At 41.4% G+C, this 16,524-nt stretch overlaps 1 protein-coding gene across 1 annotated transcript; it reads right to left on the reverse strand.

Annotated features, from left to right (window-relative positions):
• Positions 1–389: 389 nt before the first annotated feature.
• RNF125 (ring finger protein 125) lies at positions 390–14,426 on the reverse strand. The gene is made up of 6 exons (XM_083517813.1): positions 13,626–14,426; positions 6,292–6,445; positions 5,739–5,833; positions 4,026–4,116; positions 2,925–3,032; positions 390–2,103 (listed from the first exon to the last, which is right to left on the reverse strand). Exons 1-6 carry the CDS (start codon positions 13,772–13,774, stop codon positions 2,011–2,013), a joined length of 690 nt encoding a protein of 229 aa, XP_083373939.1. The 5' UTR covers positions 13,775–14,426; the 3' UTR covers positions 390–2,010.
• Positions 14,427–16,524: the final 2,098 nt, after the last annotated feature.

The following is a 16,524-nucleotide window of genomic DNA, read 5'->3' on the forward strand; positions in this document are numbered from 1 at the left end:
TTGTGTGTGAGAGAGCTAGTAGCTGGAGGCAGGTTTCTGGCCTGAGAAGGAAAAGCATGCTTGATTTCTGCTTGAGTTCAAGGCTGTGGCTATGGGAGAAGCAAGACCTTCTGGGGTGCTGTAGGCTCAGGGCTGTATATGGGTGTAAGCAATCCATAATCATTCCAAGGAATCCAAACCCTGGGCAACCACCTGCCGCCCCTGGAATCTTGCGGTGCTTGAAGATTAGGGTGGTGTGCAACATTATATACCAAATGTCCAGTCTTCCTAGTTCTGTGCAAGATCCTAACCATTTTTATGCCTTCATGAGTGAGTGAATCCATCAGAGCATTTAATATATCTATATATAAGAACAGATTTCTCATAAAGTATTTACACCATTTCAGGTATTTATGTACAAATGTGCACTTTAATTCTTACAAAATATATTTACAGTTAACTGCATCAATGAAAAACACTTAGGCATTATTTAACCAATATATATGTATGTCATATTAGTCTGCTACAACAATTGAATACAGCATGGAACAAAATAGGAAGGCACAACCAATCTCTTATCAGGAGCTGCTGATTTTGGCTTTACTACTTTCCCTCACTAAAAAATTGCACCTTATCTTCAAGCCGCTCTATCAATGTAAAATATGCTGTTATTAATAATTCTACTGAAGTCCTCAGAACTGTAAAATGATATAGTACTATTTGTCAAACATTAACTGTAGCTTCTCTTTTTGAACTCTGATCTGTATTATGACACTTTAGAAAGTAAACAGTTGTTTGCTCTCCCTCATTGGCATTGCAACATCTAAATGATCATGAAAACTCTGGCCTGCCCTTTGAAAGCATAGTCACAAGATGCTCTGAGCTTTGGTCATATATTTTTTTTACCAAAAAAAACAAACAAACTTCAGACAAGAGGCTTCTTAGTAAGTTTTGCTGCAAAAGAAACAGGCAGTAAAAAATAATTTTTAATATTCAAAAGAGTGACAGTGTTATTTTTCTCAATGTAATGTAGCTCTTTAAACAACATAATTAGGCAAGGCAAAATCCATTTCTAATTTTGATGACAAATTTGAAGGTACATTGAAAATAAATCTTTTTGATGGCTAATTTGGAAGATAAATTTTCTCAGCCTTTAATGTTTTGAAAATTTGGTAGTGGATTAGGTTATATAAATCAAGTGGAGGTTATCTGTAAAATGCTACGTTGTATCATAACTCACTAATAGCAAAAAATTATGTTTGACTACTCAAACAAGTCCTGCTGAGTCCAATGGGACTTACTCCCAGGTAAGTATTGTTACATTGCAGCCTAAAACACCAGTGGATGTTGTAGAAACAGACCCTGAGGTGTGTTTTATGCTGCATTAATTATTTTGCTCATCTTTATACTGCATTGATACCACACCAAATTCATGTGCTAATTGATCCTCATTTAGGCCCTATTCACTTTTCAGCCTTTATTAGATGCCACCTAAGACAAGTTTGGGGAACCGTTGGCCCTCCAGATATTACTGAACTACAACTCCTACCGGTCCCAGCAAACATGGCCAATGGCTAGGAATGATGGGAGTGTTCAGCAACATCTGGAGGGTCAAAGGTTTCCTATCCCTGCTCAAGTTTTTAGCATAAATGTTTCCCAGAAACTAAATAAGTGAATGCAGGTAGAAATCAGGTGCAGCTCTCACATGGCTGTGCACTCCTGAGAATCCTTGATGTAGTGACATCCCGAGAAGAGGAAAAATTCTAATCAGTGCACATTGCAGGAAGAATCCTTGGGTGTGCTCAGCTCAGTAGGTCACAGCTCAACAAGATTACCTTCTCAGAAGGTCCTAACCATTCAAGATTGTCATGCCTATACAATATAACAAAATAATGAATTTTGACAATGCTAAAAATAATTTGTTATTAGGGAGGCTGAATCCTAAAGAAGTTGACAACAATACTTTACAAGCAACATTTTAATTCACAGTGTAATGAATCCATTTGGTATGTCTTCCAAACTCTGATAGGATTACGCCGTATTTGGATTGGGCACATGCATATACTCGATTAATGACCGATCTAGAACTCTTTCAACAAGAGCTTCTTCCACTATACTTATATCCTGAAATAAGAAGGGAAGATAGTCAGACATGCAAGTAAAGCAAAAACAAAACAAAATCCTGCTTAGCAATAAAAGTAGTCCTATTAGGCTGCAACCGTAGTTGAACCAGTACAAGAAAATCAGGGTTGAGCTAAGTGAATTATTATCCCATGCAATTATACTCTATTAATACAACTATAATATTCTTATTACACAAGATGATTTCCTTTCTTGCAGAAATAGGCAAACAAGAAAAACAGAATGATTTGTCTAAGTTAGCATGGTTGCTTAATTTTTGTACTATGCTCCATTTTATGTTTCATTGTATTTAATGTCATTTATTTCTATATTGTATTCCCCCTCTCATATACTACTTACTGGAGCTTATGTGGAAGTGAGAGACTACAGCTCTAGACCTCTGGCTCTAATGTTTGCCCTAAACTATTAAGAACAATGCCTCTCACTTGCTCCCCCACACCCAAACTTGGTCCCCTAATTTTCTGGGAAACCTGTTGCAGTTATTTCAAAAGAATACTCAAACTGGGGTGGGTGGGGAAGGATTAGATCAGAAAGAGAGATTGGAACAACTCCTTCACTACTTCTTGGACTGGTATTCAGGAAGTTAGGCTTCTCTGCATGAGTGTAGCACCTTTGAGCTATTTGATTATTTCTCCACTGAAGTTTCTTAAGACTTTGTAACCTTTCTAATTCCCCAACCATGACATTCTTGCAATCTACATATGTCCTCATATGACTTATCAAGGAGATATGGGGGAGGTGGAAGTTGTAAATAAATGACTCTTAGCAGGGGGTTAGGAAAAACAACCAGACAATTTACTCACGATATAGTCTTCATAATAGAACGTATGTCTGAGCTGAAGGTGCCTTAAGAAATTCCTGCTGCAGTAACTTGAACCACCACCAGGCGATAAGCGACAAATTGGACAGTACTGTAAATAGTTCAAGGGGGGAAAATAAATGCACTAAAAAAGAGTGTTTTCACAGTAGCAAAAGAAATGATTATTGCTAAAGAAAGCAAAATCTCCATATCTGTTTGTTAGCAGTAAATTCAGATAATTCCTTGTTCTGTTTTGTATACAACTATTAAAATGCCTTGTAAACCAGTCTCTCATGCTTAGATGTTGGTTTGCTTTTGGGGTTTGTTTTTGTTTTTGTTTTTTTTTTTTTTTTTTTGCATAAATGAGGTACACATTCCTAGCTATGGAGTGCTTTTTTTCTTGTATGCTCTTTTTTCTGACAGAGCTGGCCCAGGAGGAGATCGTGGAACTCACTGATGCTAAAAGGTTGAGTAACAGCAGCAGGGTCACACTCTCCCTCTCCCTCTCCCAGTTAATCCATCAGGGCAACTAAGGCTGATTTATTCTTGAAACCAATCCTGAGGCCGGACTGAAATGGGTCAAGAAAACTGATATCTTCCAATAATGCCTATAGTTGCACTGACACTACTCTCTTGATCACCTTACCCAAGAGAGTATTAGCAACTGGTCAATAATTATCCAAAGTTGTCTTCTTTAGAAGAGATTGTATCAGAGCTTCTTTTAAAGCCAGAGGCACCACTCCTCCTTGTAATGAGACATTCACTACTGTCTGAACCAACATAGTCACGTGGTCAAACCTCTCTGGCTAGCTTTAATCAATGAAGATGGCGTCAACTGAAACTGATTCCATTAAACTTGGTGACATGGAATACTGGAAACATCATCTGGATGTAATAGCAGCAAAGTAATATATTTTCATTTATCATTATATTTATTTGTCACTACATAGAATGCCTTGAAGCAACTATCTATCCATCTATCTATCTATCACCTATTAGCTGACCATAAATATGCATTTTCTAGTTTATGCCACTACCTAATATTTCAAACAGTCAATTGATTTAAACAACAATGTGGTTTGAACCTAAAAAATAAGGTGTTTACCACAGCTCTCCTGTCAGATCTGTGGAAAGTGAGAAAATGGTCCAGAAAATCTTCTTCATCCAATGAATACTGGCAGAAAGGGCACGGATATCTGAAATCACATAAGGTACCATTTATATATTAGCTACATTTTTACATTTTACAGATGGTGTAGTAGTTACATATTAAAAGCCAATATATTCTAGAGCTGGCAACTGAACTGGATGGTGAGCCACTTTGCTCCTGCTAAATGGGATTCTGCATCAAGTCTCTCTCTACTGGAGATGGGATGGGGACATGATGCGAGTAAAGACTGTAGGCATAAAGATATGGTTAAATATTGTGAACAGAGAACACTATGCTTTGCACAGTGCCGTCCCCGTCTAACACATACAACAGAAATGGTTTAATTGTTTCTCCAAAATTTACCCCCCCCCCTCAGCACAATCAAGGATGCCAACAGTTTCATCAAAGGTTGCTGAACATTGGAATTGGTCACCAGAATTACATTACAACAGTAGTCCTGCCCATGCACTGAATCGCTATAAGTATATGAAGCAGAATTCAAGGTACTTGTTTGACCTTAAAAGTGTGAATACATGTATAGCATTACCTATTTTCTGCAGCTGCAGAATTCCCTTGCCTTTGCCTAAGTTCAAAGTATGAGAATCTTACAGAAGTTCCACAAAGCCTTTTTGTTGACCTGACATCAGTAGTTAAGATTTAGATTAGTATCTGCTAAATGATCTATGTTTGGTTAACCGTATTTTTCGTCCCATAGAATGCTCCATCCCATAGGACGCACCTAGTTTTTTGGGGGGAAATAAAGGGGGAAAAAATTCCCTTTATTTCCCCCCCCAAACCAGGTCGGGGAAACCGAACCAGATCAAGGAACAGCCGGATGGCGGCGCTGCGCCTCCCTGCTGTCCCCTGAGCTTGTGGGGCTGGCCGATGTCTGCCCGGCGCGAGGGGCGCTCTGCTTCAAGGTGCTGGGCGGCAGGCTGCTATCCGCAGCGTGGGGAGCCCTGTGGGGAATTCCTGCAGGGCTCCCCACGCTGCGGATGTCTGCCCAGCGTGAGGGGCGCTCTGCTTCAGGGCGCCCCTCGCGCCGGGCGGCAGGCTGCTATCCGCAGCGTGGGGAGCCCTGCGGGGAACTCCTGCAGGGCTCCCCACGCTGCGGATGTCTGCCCGGCGCGCGGGGCGCTCTGCTTCAGGGCGCCTCACGCGCCGGGCGGCAGGCTGCTATCCGCAGCATGGGGAGCCCTGCAGGGAACTCCTGCAGGGCTCCCCACGCTGCGGATATTTGCCCAGCGCGAGGGGCGCTCTGCTTCAGGGCGCTCCTCACACCCGGCGGCAGGCTGCTATCCGCAGCCTAGACATCCCTGCGGGACCTCCCGCTGGGCTGCCTAGGCTGCGGATGTCTTCCTGAAGCCTGGAGAGCGAGAGGGGTCGGTGCACACCGACCCCTCTCGCTCTCCAAGCTTCAGCAAAAGCCTGCATTCGCCCCATAGGACGCACCCAGATTTCCCCTTCATTTTTGGAGGGGGAAAAGTGCGTCCTATAGGGCGAAAAATATGGTATTTAAAATGGTGAGTTATAATTTGATTTTAAACTGTATCATCATTCACCCTAAGTCACTAGGATAAGGGAAGGCTAAGATTGTGAATGAATAAATATATAAACCAAGCTGAGAGTAGATTTCTCCCACCATTATTTTATTAAGATACACTTTACCTTGTGTCTGGGTATGCAACTTCCTGTAGGGGCCCATATTTCTCTATATATTGGTCACAAGTTCTCAGATGAGCTCGCATTTCACTGAGGAGCACCTAGATTCATTTTAAGAAACATTGTGTCAGTATTTTGCTGTACAGAATGCTATTCACTAGCAGACTAGCCCTAAAGCTTGTTTAGTAGACAGAAGTAGGTCACATTTAATTCCAAACAAAGTATGCTTAGGATTGTAGTTGGGCTGCCCAACCTTTGCAAATGGAAGTGCCTTGTATTTCTTCATTCTAAACTACATGAAGTGATTCAATATGTTAAAATTCAACATTTACAGGTTAAATTGTTAAAAGGGAAAGTGATGGTTACCATAGTTTTCCTAAAGGTAAAGGATGCAAATGTAAGATCAGGATTTGTTAAACTGGAGATAATGTACACTGAGAATTCTGTAGGCGTTGCTCCCAAGTAAATGTGCTTAGGGTTGCTAACTTCAAATCCCCATGCATTTCAGAATGCCTAAAGCCATGAGGCAGAAAATTATGGAATGCCAATACTTATTTACCTGTGTTCCACATTCTGTACAATTTTGGTGTCTATTTTTCATCATCTTGGTAATATCAGTTGCTGGAATCCCTTCAGAAGGAAGAAACGCCCGACAGTAGGGACATGTCCATGTGTTATTCCTTATACTTGCAGCAATACAGGAGTGGCAAAATCTAATGGAGAGATAAAAATAAATACTGCTTCCAAACAAAACACCACTTTAAAGAAAGCAATTTGAAAAGTCACACAGTTATGATCACTAGTGAACATGAACTTACAGGAAGATTGGTTTCTACCACAGTTCTTGTGTTAATCATTTTGTTTACTTGAGAATCCCAATCTACAGGACCACTGATAAAGTGAGGCTACAGAAGATAGTGTGTTCTGTTATGGGGATATCTGTGCATTAGCTAAAGTTACTCATTAACATGCAAGCGCCTACTTACTAGCGCCTGCAAACTCTGCCAAGTATTAGTAAAGCACTATGGGAGAGATCAAGCACTTCAAGCAAAAAAAAAAAAAAAAAGAGGTACCATCTAGCCAAAGGTTAAGCACTTTAATGTCCTGCTGAATTTAATGGAGAAGAGTAAATAAAAGGCATTTTTACTCATTTACTGAAATCAATGGAACTCACAAGTGCTTAACATCAGCTGAACTGTGCCTGTAGCTGTTTCACTGCAAATATTTGTGCAAGATTCTGTTGTGCTAACCTGATTCACATATATACAAATAAAAAAGACACAGGAATAAATTGAGCATGTGCAGAGTATCATTATCCTTGGTTTGAAAGAGTAGTCGTCAGATACATCTTCAGTGATTATTCCCAGCTTCAGTCAGACATAAAGAGTACATGAAAATAAAAGTAGAGGACAGAAAGTTGAAGCCAATTACTTATTCATGAAATTATTGCACAAATGACGGGATGAAATCCAGTCTTGTGGATATAATCACATTGCGATGGCTATAACACCATGCACACAAGAGCTGGCAGGGATATGTTTGACCAGTGGCAGACTGCCAGGAGTGTCCACATGGCTCTGGAGATAATGCCGGGAAAATGACTAAAGCTTTTACTGATGTTGTGTCTAAGCCTACTGTAACAAGCCTGAGCCCTTAAAAAAAACAACAAAAAAACCTTTGGGGCTTCCCTCACCCCCACAGCCTTTCCCACCTCTGTGCAAGCTTAAAATGCAACAAAATGTGTGGAAATACAGTGGAAACTCGGGTTGTGACGTGATCCATGTGGGAGGCACGTTCACAACCTGCAGCGCTGCGTCTGTGCACACGCGGGTCACAATTTGGCGCTTCTGCGCATGCTCAAAGCGTGATTTAGCACTTTTGCGCGTCCGCCATAATCTGTTCCACTGCTTCCGGGTTCAGCGTGGTGCACAACCCAAAAACGCATAACCTGAAGCGTCTGTATCCCAAGGTACCACTGTAGCCTTGAATATTAAACAAAGTGTGTGACTAAGGAACTACACCAAATCTGTTAGGTTGAGCTGGGAAGTGCTGACATCAATGAACAAAGGGGCTCTTAGCAGTGCTCAATCAATACAAAGTTCTGGGAAATGCTCTTTTTTAAAGAAGTTGGTTGCGTCAGTACCACATAAGCTTCCCTGAAATATACCTAATAAATAAAATGTTCGTGCATATTTGGCAGGTGTAGAAGATAAAAGGTGGGCTAGCTGTGGAGCAGCATTAGTTCCCTTACTCCCAGCAGCAATAGCAGAATATGCTAATTAAACAGGAGCCTGAACAGTACTTGGTGTGCCTTTTTTTTAACTGAAAACCAATCCAGGCTGGTAGCATTGCCTGTCAGCTTCGTCCTCTGCCTCAGTGCTGCTCTTGTAGAATTCAGAAGGAGGATGGGAACAAAACTAGAATTAGTTCTGCCCATTACAGTGGTACCTCGGGTTGCAAACACCTCAGTTACAAACACTTTGGGTTACAAACACTTCAGGTTACAGACTCCGCTAACCCAGAAGTAGTACCTCGGGTTAAGAACTTTACCTCAGGATGAGAACAGAAATTGTGTGCTGGCGGTGCAGTGGCAGGCCCCATTAGCTAAAGTGGTGCCTCAGGTTAAGAAAGGTTTCAGGTTAAGAACGGACCTCCGGAACAAATTAAGTTCTTAACCAGAGGTACCACTGTATTGGCTCTGACTCCACCTGCTGTTGGCCTCCCTTGTCTTCCAAGCACATTGGGCACCAGGGCATCACTGCTCTGACCCATCCATCTATTTTGGCACATCACCTGTCCCTTTCTGTGCCCTATCTCTGTCTCTCTCTCCTGCCACTGTACCGTTTGCTCCTCCATGACATATGCCTTGTTTCTGGCGACCCAGCTGCATCAAAACGCAACACAATTATTACTGCAGCCAGCAAAACCAATATGTGCAAAACAGTTCTTCTGCATTTTCGCCAATATTGGCGCCAATGAGACCTATTCTTAACCAGTTGCCTTGAGGGGAAAGGCTGTTTCTCCTAGAAGACCACGTGATATGCATGCCAGGTTCAATCTCTGGTGTCTTCAGGCAAAGTTGGGAAAGATTTCTGCCAGAAACTGAGAGCTGCTACCACTCCGTATCAGCAATACAGGACTGGAAGGCCCCATGGTTTGACTCAGCATAAGACTGTTTTCCTACGATCAGAAGTTGGTTCAATTTACTTCCATTCAAAGTTTGCAACAATGTGACTTAATTCATCCTTCATGTACAACAAAGATAGGAAGAACAGGTAAAATGGCTGCATTATTTTAGCCATTTAGCCATGTGCACAGCCAAGAAAAGGCAGGGAGGGGCAGCTACCCCCCATCAAGCAAATCAATACAAAATACTTAACTAACTGAGGTTGCCCCCCCCCCAACATAAAGTCTGCTCCCCAACATAAATCCTGGCTACACCCATGCTTTTAACTGTTTTTTCACCCTACTGCCTACATTATAGAAAAGTTGTGTTGTTAAGTTATACAGCAGAATAACATGTTGGATCTGTGATGAAAGTTTCAAAGGTTGGTTTCAGTGCAACCCTGACCAGGCCTATTCAGAAGTAAGTCCTAATTATTCAGTGGAGTTGCTCCCAAGTAAGTGAAGTTGGACTGTAGCTTAAAACTTTTTTTTTTTCGTCTTTAATCTGAATGTAAAACATGTATTTCATTTTAAAACAGCTTCATTCTGTTCCACTTTCTAATCCATAAAACAGTTGGCGAGTAATGTCTTCCAAACTGAAAAGGTGTTTTTAGCATCACTCTTGAAAAACCTTAGAAACTGAATCCTATGTACTGTATTGGCCCAAATATAAGCCACACCCGAATATAAAGCCACACCTTTAAAATTCAAGGGGGGAAAAGACAATAACCGAATAAATACCTGAATAAATGTGTCCCTAAGTAGATCCTGTGAAATGTAGTTTCTTCCAAGGGGCGTTTCAGTAGTTTCCCTGTGGGCTTCTTGGGTGTGGCACCAGAGGGAGGTGCAAAGAGACCTCTTTCTCTTCCCTGCTCCTGCTTCCCCTCAAATTAAGAGTGTCAGCAGCAGCAGGGCATGTGGGGCAGGCAAAAGGGGTTTGGAGGGTAGGTGAGTGGGTGGGAAGGAAGGAAGGAGGTATTTGGAGGAGCAGGGGGCAAGCAAGGAGGCTTATGGGGAGATAAGGGAGGGAGACTTGGGGATTAGGGCTGCTGCTGGTGGCCTCCAGTCCAAATTCAGACTGGCTCAGAAACAAGCCAAGTTATTTTTTCACTTTTGCAGACGGGATGAGGAATAGAATGGCTTATTTCTGATCCAACCCTGTTTGAGGAGTTGGGAGTCACCCATCACTGCTTTGCAACCTATGGTCAGGCCATAACCTTAGGGCTACATTCACATTGAACAAACACAGATATCTGTGCCTTTGAAACACGAAAAAATGTTGTGCTCAAAATACTTGTGTTGGCTTCAGGGCAAGTCCCATGGTCTGCAACTGACCTGTGCTTGGGGGGAGGCTTGGGAGCGGCGGGCGGGCTGCATGCTGTTGCCCCGCACTCCCGGGCTGCTTCCTGGGAAGGAGCCGTGCCGCTTTGCTGGTGGCCTCCCCCCTTCCCCCGACAGCTAGAGGGGTGCTGGGAGTGGCAGGAGGACTGTGTGCCATGGCCCACATTCCCAGGCTGCTTGGGGGTGGGGAGCCATGCCGCTTTGCTGGTGGCGTAAGGTTGTGAATTTAAGCCGCACTTTAACTTTTCATTGTCAGAATTTGGGTGGAAAGTTAGGTTTATATTCAGGCAAATACGGTATATTTATTTAGAAGTGGGTACTACAGAGTTCCATGGGGCTAACTCCTTAACTACCAACCATATTTGTGCATTTAAATACTAAGCTTTAGTGTTCCACCATTCTGTTGCCTATAGGTAATTTTCTTCATTTCTACAAACGGGCTTAAAATTGCTCATCTGAGACTTTAGACAAATAACAAGTTCCTGCTAATGTTTTGTTTTTACCTGCAACATTTCTACATGTACTGTAAAGGAAATGCTGCCATGGGCTTTTTGTTGTACTAAGTAAGGATTAGTCGAGCAAACTCAAATCCTTCTCCTCAGCCATAGCTGAAAAGAAGTTTTATCTTAGATTAATCCAAAAGGAAAGTTTCATTGTGGTTTCCAAACACGTGCAAGGTTTTAAACAATGAACCCTAGTTAATAAGTTAAGCAAAGTTAGGGAGAGTTATACAATTTTAAAAACCTACTTCTTGGGTTACATCCATCATTCTTAACATGCAAATGCTATTTACAAAGATCAAGTGCAAGTGCCAGCTGTTTATATGTATCTGAATTTGCACATAACACAGAAGCGACACAGAGGCATACCATTCAACTGTAGCTGGTAGACTATCCACCTTCTTGGCTTAGGGCATCAGACCTTTCAACTTTTTTAGTATACAGGACTGACTCAAGATTTTTGCTGGTTTTAGCAGCATAAAATGAAGTGTCTCTGTAGGAAGTAACAATGTACCGCAGAATTCCTTGCAGCATTGCATTGTGAATTAGCGTTGTTATTGTAAACTTTGTTGTCTGGTCTTTGACCTCAATAAAGATGGATTGATTGAATTAGCTGTTCCAGAAGAAACACAAAATCTCACATTTGTTCATTGTTTCTGGTATGGCAGCAGGTCCCCTTGAATAATTCTGTTCCAAGCAGCTGCCTTGTTTCACTATGTATTGGTGCCAGGATTGCTACCACATGCATTGAAAAATGCAGATTTATATATTTTAAACATGTATATAGGTGGGTGCTACAAAAATGTGCAACAATACAGGTCTTAGTCAAGTTACAAGCTCGCTTCTGAAAATGGCTTCAGAGTGAAGATTTCTAAAACTTTTTTATTGGGGTCTGCCAGACACCAAATTCCATCACCCCATGGGTTGTTCATACTGTCACTCCATCCATTACTCCACCAGGGAAAATAGGCTCCAGAAGGAGAAATGGTGGCATGCAAGAACAGTAAATAAATAAATACAAGTGTGCCTAGTTTGTATGACTCATACCAGGCAGGTTGAGACAAGATGGCCTGAACAATTTGGCTGGCAAAGGATCTGTACTTGATTGAATCAATCTGTACTTGATTGAATCAATCTGTACTTGATTGAATCAATGAGAGGGGGAGGAATTGTAGCTTGTGAGCATGAAAGGCATTCACAACAGTCAAACCATGGGATGGCTCTTACATTTGAACCAGGCCCCCAGATGGAATGTAAAGAAGACACAAGCCAAGTGCTAACTTTTCCTTACAAATTTGTTCTTTTCGATATCCAGTCTTCACTAGGGAGTAAAAATGGTGGTTTTGGTATATAAAAAAGCTATTCAGAACATGTTTTGTTTCTTGCCTGAATATCTCCCACTGAATGCTTAACAGCATGTGCATGATTCAAACATTTTAGTACAGTTAAAAAAGTTAAACAATGCAATTGTGGCTGCTAATGATTCAACAGTTAGGCCTTTCCTTTAATATAGAAAGGGGCATCTATACATTAATAACAATGTCTCAACCTTGTATGTGCTTGGACCTAAATTTGTTAAGGGAAATAAATTTTAGTCCATCCACAGGCAGGCATGGGGGGCAACTCTGATTTTTCTTTTTCTTTGCCTACATTGGGAGAACTCCAATATTTTGGAATATTGACAGTGAACAGATTTGCACCAATATGTGCACCATAGAATCATCATCATCACTGAATAAAAATATGGTGGAAGACATTCCAAAACTGGGAGTGCTCCTCCCTTGTTTTAGAATATCATGGTTTTTTTAAAGAATTTTTTTCAACCAAAGTTTCTCAGGGGAAATAGTGGTTGAATTTTGCCATTAGAAATTTACAAAAAGGATACTTCTAAGAACTCGGGATGCTTCCTTCTCAAAATATACAAACGAAAGAAACAAACATACTGGTATTTTATACCCACATGCATATTAATTTATATTTAAGACATATCAGCACACTGAGGACAATGCAATTAAATGGATCCTTTGTTCCTTGATAAAATAGAATGCAAGCAATTCCATTTGGGGAAAGTTAAAACAGGCCCAGAAACTCAAAATAAAACTCCAAAAAGTATGTGGCACTTTTATGGTGCTTTCAAGTGTCGAAGCACATCACATCCATTCTCTTGTAATTTTTTCAACAACTAAGGTATTCACATCTTTATAGAAGTGTAGTGTTGATCAGTGTAGTGTAGATCAGAAATGTTTGTACTGGCTCAACCACTACACTACACCAAGTCACATATATAAATAAATTTGGATCACACATCCCTTCTTCCCCGACCCAAATATCTTACTTAAAGCTTGTTTTCCCCAAAATATTAAAGGGAATGAAGAGAAAGAACAACGCATCTTAACGAAGGTACATCTTTTTAATGCCAATCGCCTAGATCTCGGATTCTGTTTCTGAACTGAATCCGCCGCATGCAAATGTCAAGTTAAATTACTTGTTCGTGCGCTAACTTGGATCAAAGCACACATTCTTTCTGTGCTCGCATCTTGAGCATTACCACCCAAAAAAAAATGTCGTTTTATGATCGCATCCCAAACGGAAGCCAAATACCCTTTCTTAAAAAAATAATGTATCAGTGTATCTGAAGAAGTGTGCATGCACACGAAAGCTCATACCAAGAACTAACTTAGTTGGTCTTTAAGGTGCTACTGGAAGGAATTTTTTTATTTAAAAAAAAAAAAGAGAGAGAATTAAACGGAAGTTGGTTGGTCCCAGCATAAGTATGGAAAGAACTGCAGCTAACAAAGTCGCAGCATATTCTCGCATTGCAAAGAATGGGGATTTACTCTCTTCCCACACCCGACTGAGCCAGTTCCGGGAGCGGAGTTTCACTTACACGTGGCCGCACTGCGTCCTTACGGGCTGGTGGAGCACCTCCAAGCAGATGGAGCAGTCAAAAGATGGGACTTGCGGCTGCTTCTCCTCTTCTGCTACCTGGAGAGGGTTGGCCACCTCCCGACTGTCGCTGCTTAACGCGGATCCCATCGCCTAAACTTTGGCACTCCTGGGAAATCAAGGCTCTTTGCGCCGGCTGCTCCTGCTGTGGCCGAGCGCACAACGCGCCACGAAGCTTTGCAGCTGGAATTATTGTATTGTATTGTATTGCGATTGCAGGATTTCGCCTTGCAGCAAAAGGAAAGCCGCGCGAGCTGCAGATCTCCCGTTCCGTGCAGCGAACTCTCCGAGACCACGTTGGGGGCCGTTTGTGGCGGTTACACTGGCGACACCCTGCAAAAGCATTATTGGCGGATGCAGGACCAGTCCAAGCCGGCGCGAGGAAACCTGACACCCTGAGCCGGACAAAGGGGGCCAGCTAGCCAATCGGTGGCCTCGTTCGCTGGCTGATGCGCTGTTTTCTTTCTTTGACCCTGATCCACAGGGCAAGTCCCATGCATGTTTACTCTGAAGTAATCCCCACGGTGGCCGGCGGAACTTTACTCCTGTGTAGGATAGCACTTTGCAGTAGCCGTGCGTCACAGGTATCCCTAAAATAGGGATAGAAAACGAAATACGCAGTTCACTGTCGAGCACGTCTCTTAGGCATTCAGAAACACTCTTGCAGACTCATTGTAAGATACTAAAGCAAGAATACACATCTGTATAATTAATCTGTATTACTACTACTACTGTACTACTTTGGTAAAATGAAAACACATTGCATCGGGATGCGTTCCATTGAAATCTTTTTTTCTAAATTTTAAAATTAATTTTCAGTATAACAAATATCACATCAAATAAACATTAAAAAATAAAAAGAAATGAAAAACCTTACAATACTGTTTACACATTCAATAAAACATTCAAATGTGGGATTTCTCAAATCCCTTGACTTCCCTCTGCTCCTGTGGTTCCATTGTTTCATCATTAATTCATGCATGTCTGTGTAATATTATTCATCTTACTGTATCCAATTCTATCTTTTATCATCATATTGCAAATGTTTCTTAAAATCCTGCCAATGTGTTAACTTGTATACATTGCTTTGATATATATATGCAATAAAAACTTCCCATTCATTTTTAAATTTCTTATTGTCTTGATTTCAAAGTTTCTCCGTTAATAAAGCCATTTCCGCATACTGTATTCCATTAATTTGTTTTGCCAATCTTCTTTGGCTTTCCATTGAAATCTAAGAGAGCAGATGCTAAAGCAGCACCTGCACATTTATTGAGATTTAGGGGGCAACCAAGGAGACTACAACAAAATTTAGAGTGCTCATGTCCAGGTTTTAGTTAGCCATGTCCTCTCCATAATATCCCATTCTATTTTCCTTCTCCCACATAGATGCTGGTCAGTCTGGCTTCTGAGCATCTGTTGCAGGGGTGCCTAAATTTTTTTTCAAAAAGGGCCAGATTTGATGAAGTGAACATGTATGAGGGCCAACCAGAGTTGTTGAGCTTTTTTGGGGGGGATTTTCCACCAAGTTTTTTTTAAAGGATTGAGGTTGTTGAGTAGGATTTGACCCCAAGAAATAGACAGGGGCCGGATTAGGCCCCCAAAACAGACTTTGGACATGCCTGATCTGTTGCATCTTCATTGGATAGTTTCTGAGTACCTTGTCCATATGCTCAGTTCACACTGGACTGTTCTAGACTATATGCCCCCATACCTGCTTAATGATTGTTTCTACTTCTGCTAGCTTTGGGGTTCCCTCTAGCATGCTGATACTGTACTTCCCTCTTGTTTTTCAGCAGCCTCTTATTGCCATCATCTTACTGCCATCACAACCCATCATTCGAGTTCGCTATTAGTATACACCTGTGGGACTTACAACAAAATGTTGCAGTCAGGAGTACTTCTGTTCGGGATTTGTTACAACCAACTCTGCCATTTCCAGGATATTCCATTCTATTTTACCTCTCTCTTTTCAATGGTCCATGACCACTGAACAGTACTCATTCAGCTGTTTTTGGAGTTCCTTCTCATTAATATTCTTTTTCTAAATCTTTTTTGTAGTTCTGGAAACCTTGGCTTTCCAAACCAGACTACCATCTTGTGTGTGGATTAAGCTGTTTTGGCTGCTGCTGCTGCTTCTTCTTCTTCTTCTTCTTCTTCTTCTTCTTCTTCTTCTTCTTGTGTGTGGATTAAGCTGTTTTGGCTGCTGCTGCTGCTGCTGCTTCTTCTTCTTCTTCTTCTCCTTCTCCTTCTCCTTCTCCTTCTCCTTCTTCTTCTTCTTCTTCTTCTTCTTCTTCTTCTTCTTCTTCTTCTTCCAATTAATGTATTAATCACTGTGCCTAAGCCACAGTCTCAAGGTACATAAGAATAATTAGACTGCTTTATGGGATGATGACAGCACCACTTTCAGCAGTAACAACACCACCAGTAAAGTGCTAATCAGAATACAGACTCTTACAGTCTGAGTATATATGATCACTTTGTGGATTACATTCATTCTTCTGAAAACTGAGTAGGAAATCTTAGGATGAATCTTGTAACACAAGAATCAATTGACTTCAATCCTTGGCATCTCAAAGTTGGGCTAGGAGATCGTATCTGAAACCCTGGAGAGCTGCTGCCAGCCAGTGTAGACAACAGTGAGAGAGTAAGATGGACTAATGGTTCTACTCAGCAGTATAAGGCAACTTCCTATGTGTGTATGTTCTGTTTCATTCATTAGCTAGTAATTCTGAGTATTTTAACATTTCCAAACTGTGTTCAGTATTGCTTGGAGCCTAGCAAATACAGATACTGTTATAGGATTGGCAGGGGTTGTTTTGGTTGCCACCTTTCGACCC

This window comes from Podarcis liolepis, assembly GCF_965112155.1.
Source record: "Podarcis liolepis genome assembly, chromosome: 8".
Taxonomy (NCBI): Eukaryota; Metazoa; Chordata; class Lepidosauria; order Squamata; family Lacertidae; genus Podarcis; species Podarcis liolepis.